General features: G+C 38.1%; 2 protein-coding genes across 8 annotated transcripts in view; one reads left to right on the top strand and one right to left on the bottom strand.

Annotated features, from left to right (window-relative positions):
* Positions 1 to 1171: 1171 nt before the first annotated feature.
* On the bottom strand, positions 1172 to 3717 carry Calr (calreticulin). The gene is made up of 4 exons (XM_027376189.2): positions 3552 to 3717; positions 3000 to 3118; positions 2559 to 2745; positions 1172 to 2412 (listed from the first exon to the last, which is right to left on the bottom strand). The coding sequence occupies exons 1-4, from the start codon at positions 3634 to 3636 to the stop codon at positions 1583 to 1585; spliced, it is 1221 nt and encodes a 406-aa protein (XP_027231990.1). The 5' UTR covers positions 3637 to 3717; the 3' UTR covers positions 1172 to 1582.
* A 358-nt stretch (positions 3718 to 4075) lies between these two features.
* LOC113828275 (micronuclear linker histone polyprotein) overlaps positions 4076 to 5000 on the top strand; it is an 18332-nt gene continuing 17407 nt past the window's right edge. For 2 of the 7 annotated variants that reach the window (XM_070121821.1, XM_070121820.1), the window contains exon 1: positions 4091 to 4195. In XM_070121821.1, the coding sequence (XP_069977922.1) occupies positions 4111 to 4195 (85 nt within the window). In that variant the 5' untranslated portion in view covers positions 4091 to 4110. Of the gene's footprint in view, positions 4376 to 4427; positions 4652 to 5000 lie in introns of all 7 variants that reach the window. The other 5 variants (XM_070121824.1, XM_070121825.1, XM_070121823.1 and 2 more) reach the window with 5 other exon arrangements.

Below are 5000 nucleotides of genomic sequence, written 5' to 3'. Positions count from 1 at the left end.
CCATTCTGGACTGACACAAAGCCAGCCATGTGACAGAGAGAGGGAATTAAGGTAAGGAAAAGGAACAGGGAATAGACCAAGCAAAATTAGTTGAGGCAGGGGTAATTCCCTACATAGGGCCTCAGTTTGTGTACTCTAAGCCCCCCCATGACAACAAGCAGCAAAGGAATTCGGTGGGGCACCCTCAGCAAGCTCTCCGTATTTTAATATCTGTTACCAAGGGTAACGCACCCTCTAGAGATAAAGTCCCAAAACCCGGGTATCATGTGAACCCTAAAAAATCCAAACCTAACCTTTCCTATCTTCTATTTGTTCCCTAAACAGAGGGTGAGCAAGCCCCCTTCTCCTGTACTCTCAATTTATCAGCACTTCATACCAACTTAAAAAAAAATTAAAAGAACTGTGCGTGCATTTTGTGGATTTGGTCTCTCGAGCAGTAACATGTACCTAGTATTTTTGTCATTTTGCTGTAAATATGAGGCCCCAGCAGCTGTACCTGTGTTTATTATTAATATTTCTTGACTATGTATCAAAATTCTGCCTTTTAAGCATCTAAGATGTAAAATTCTGTACAAAAAATTTTCAATGCCAAATGTTGAGTACTACATTTTTCTAATAAAGATTTTCTACCACACCATCTAAGGTTATTAGCAGCATGCACAAATACAGCAATATGGCAAAGCTTGGAGGGAGAAGCCACCAGGCAAGGAAGGTCAAACCATTATGACAAAGTATTATGGCAAGATGATATTACACAAGTTAAAATTAGGAAAAAATATGTTTAAGGCTGCAGAGCACTGTAGTTTAATATGGTAGCAAAAATGGTAAAGAGGGAATAAATGGAGTACGAAGGCTTTTCAGGACTGGCATAAAGCCACTTCATCCCTCCAGCATTCTTTATCCCTTATACAAATATTTTCACATAATGAATGCATAAAACTGCAAAGAACTTTACAAAATACTTTTAGTAACTGGAGATTGAACTTCCACTAAAATTACCAATAATTTAGTTTGTGTTCTAGCCAATTAGACAGCTTCCTAATGTACACAATATTCAAAAGGTACACAAGATTCAAGAGTAGAAGATATTAATCCATTATGTATCCAATATTGAGGCATCTTTGTACCTAATTCAACACTTTTCAACAATAAAAAGACTAATAAAACAAAATTATCTCCGATTGTGTTTATTGGAAATCGTTCAACTCAGACACACATTGTGCAATCAGCGCTACTGAATCAGGTTTAAATTGACATCAGTACTGACACACTTTTGTCTCGTACAAACATACAGGACTGTGCAGCATACATGATGATGGGGATGATTAATGATGAGTGATGTTCTATGAATACCACCTATACAGGTGATTTTCTTGTCAAGGAACCTCCAATCAGCTTCAGCTACTGGAATGCTTGGATTTCAATTTACCACAACAAAAGATTCCATGACTAGAATTAACTGAAGCCCTTGGTATTTACAAGAATGTACAACCAAAAGGTTCAGTTAATTGTACTTTTTGATGTTTAAATAGTACAACAGGCTATTTAAATAATAACTGCCTTAATAAAAATAAATTTAACTTTACAGTTCGTCATGTTCCAGTTCATTATCAAGATCATCTTCGTCTTCATCACCAAGATCATCTTCATCGTCATCATCCTCATCCTTTTCAGCATCAGCAGCTGCCTTTGCTTCTTCCTCTGCTCTCTTTCGCTCCTCTTCATCCTGTTCATCCTTCATCTTCTTAGCTGCTTCTTTAGTAGCACCCCAAGTCTCTTCACCAATCTTGCGGGCTTCTTCAGGATCATTGGAGATGAGGAAGTTGTCAAAGATAGTACCAGATTTCACCTGCCACAGATCCAAACCAAGAGCACAGACTTCATCATACTTGTAAATCTCTGGGTCAGGTGTGTATTCTGGGTTGTCAATTTCAGGGTGAATCCATGGGCCCTTGTAATCAGGGTTATCAATCTGCTTGGGCTTCCATTCACCCTTGTAGTCGGGGTTGTCAATCATGGGTGGTTCCCACTCGCCATCCATTTCATCATCCCAGTCCTCAGGTTTGGTGGCATCAGGATCAGGAACGTGTTCAGGTTGGTCCCAATCTTCAGGCTTAGTATCATCAGGATCAGCAATGGTGGGGCGGTCATCCCAATCGTCGGGCTTCTTGGCTTCTGGGTCCTTGATCTTCTTGGGTGGAAGGAAATCCCAGTCCTCCTCGAGTTCACCAGACTGAGCTTTCTCATTGTCGATAAGGACTTCGTATGTGTTGTCAGGATTGACAATGAGGGTGTACAGATGAGAAAATACATCGTCCTTACAACGGATTTCTTTCTTGATCAGATGGTTCTCACCCTTATAGTTGAAAATTACATGAACCTTCTTGGTGCCTGGGCCACAGATATCAGGACCTTAAAGAGGAAAAGGAAAAATTTTCATTTCTAGAGCAATGATCATGAAGTATACTTACCATAATTCATAAGTATTCTTACCACAAAGTACATATTCATAATGAAATATTGAAACCAAAAGGGTTAAATACTAGAATGCTACTTACCAAACATAATGAGGTATGGAGACTCTCCGTGCATGTCTTTCTGGTCTAAAGAGCAATCAAAGACCTTGAGATATCCTCCACCACAGTCAATGTTCTGCTCATGTTTTACAGTGAACTGAATGACAAGTGGAGAATCCTTATTGCTGAAGGGCTCAAACTTTGTTGAAAGACCATAAAAGCGGGCATCCTGGGGAAAAAAAAGTATACAAGTGAGTCATATATAAGAGTCATGATGAGTCCCACATGCTTGTCTTAAGCTTTCTATAAAAAAAAAGTTAATTAAATGTCTGGGTAAACTTTCAAGTCTTAGTAATTTTTCTATACAAATAGATTAAAATAAACCAACCCTAAATATCTACATTATAACCCATAAATACTAAAGTTCCTGAGTATCAACACATGTTTAAGTCAATAATATCAAAAATTGGTCAAAAATATTACCTGTCCAGTCTGGATTCCCTTGTCTTTCTCAGCATCGCCGAAGAATTTGCCGGGCGTCAATTTGAAGGGTCCAAACTCCTTTCCCTTGTGTGCAGACTGAACCCAATTTTTCTCCCAATCTGTAAGGAAAAGCAAGAGTTATCAGGACTTTCTTCACATACTTGAAGATTACATGACGAGGATCTTCCATAAATCAAAAGCTTCCGTGACATGCCATTATATATTAATACTAATGAAATACATTAGTGACATTTTTAGTGGCAACGCCTTGACGGAAAAAATTCAGTACTTGCCCAAGTTGCGGCATAAATAGCCGTTCTTTTGTCAACTGAGGTTCTTCAAACTTCAAAAATTAATTACAGAGATTTAAAGTGTCATCCGTGACTACACATTCATGCCATAGTCACCAAAATATTCATTTCTACAATTAATATCCGGGGGTTAAATCTGCAATCACCGGTCATATTAGCCGGGCCTGTCAGTGACGACCATTTAACACTTTCAACAATTCAACAAATTAACGAGATTTTAAAATAAAATCTATAAACTTACCAGGGCTGTCGAACCTTTCTTCGAAAAATACTTTAGATTCCACTAGGGCAACCCCAAACAGGGCAAGAAAAACCCAGGTCTTCATGGTTCCGTCTTCGCTCTTGACTGTCACTCGAGTAAGTCCCCACCTTCACTGCTCCCCGACGGTCGACTGCCGCAGATTTTGCTAGGAAGCTGATACAAGTGGAGAACGCCGATTGGTTGTCGCGGCAGAGGATCATAAGTAATGTGACTTGGTGAACAATTAGATTCAGATCTCTTTATAAGTGCTCTTTGATAAGGTATTAGATGTTTATTTTTTAATCAAAATCTTATGAATAGGGCAGTGGCTATGTGTATGTACGTTGGAATTATCATATATTGTTATTCCTTCTTTTAGAAATCAATCTCTTTCCCTTGGATACCTGTGAAAAGTACGTAGGAGCTAAATCTCCATAAGGAAGTTCAGCCTCGATTCTGTCATCTATGATATCAACATAGGCGTGTTGTTTCTAACTTGGAGAAAGCTGATTGGTTAAACTCCCTCACATGGACGTCAGTGATTGGTTGGGGTTATGTCATGGATGCCGCTGATTGGCCGAAGTATTTGTTTTGGTCCGACGTAAGAGCGGAGGGGGATCTAAAGCAGAATAACCAATGCCAAAGTACTCTTTCCAAATATATTTACTATTAGAGAGTAAGACCATTCCTTATACAATTAATTAATTCCTATCGCTTTTCTCGCTGTATTCATTTTATTGTTCATTCATTGCATGAGAGTCGGTCTGTGATAACAAATGAGAGAGGCTTAACAAGCTAACAAATTTGACGACTGCAAAAATCAGGTAAATTGGTGTATTTCCACAGTTAACATGTAATTGTCATATTTCATTGCAGAAATTAAATATTTCTCGAAAATTGATGAAGTGTAATGTCAGCTAGAAGAATAATCTTGGGTTATGATGATATACGTCTGAGAAAGAAACAAGGCATGGACAGATCTATAGAAATGAGTCACTCATCATAGAGAATATGTCCAATAGTATCACACTTGTTCACCATTGAGCAGTATTCTATAATTAGTAAGTTATAGAAATTGCATTCTTACCAGTATTTTATTTGTAAGTACACTATGCTGGCTCTTATGATTGATAAATCTCAATGGTGGAGTATTGTTATATAATTATCTATTGATTGATTTCTTCATATCTATAATTTTTTTTATAGATTTAGATAATCTTTTTGTTTCACACAGCCATCCAACCACACAGCAATTATTATTCATTCTTTCAAGTATCCACACTGTAATGTGTTAATCTCGTTATTTTTGCAAAAGACATTAAAGTATTGGTATTGTGTTGAAGTGACCGCACCCCTCAGAGACAAAGTTCCTATTACTCCAGCCACAAATATCACCATATGATCCTAAACCCTTCCTAAAGCAGGGGGCTTTGCTCCCGGACCCCCATC

Source organism: Penaeus vannamei, chromosome 5, assembly GCF_042767895.1.
Source record: "Penaeus vannamei isolate JL-2024 chromosome 5, ASM4276789v1, whole genome shotgun sequence".
NCBI lineage: Eukaryota > Metazoa > Arthropoda > Malacostraca > Decapoda > Penaeidae > Penaeus > Penaeus vannamei.
This window is presented reverse-complemented; position numbering and strand designations above follow the sequence as displayed.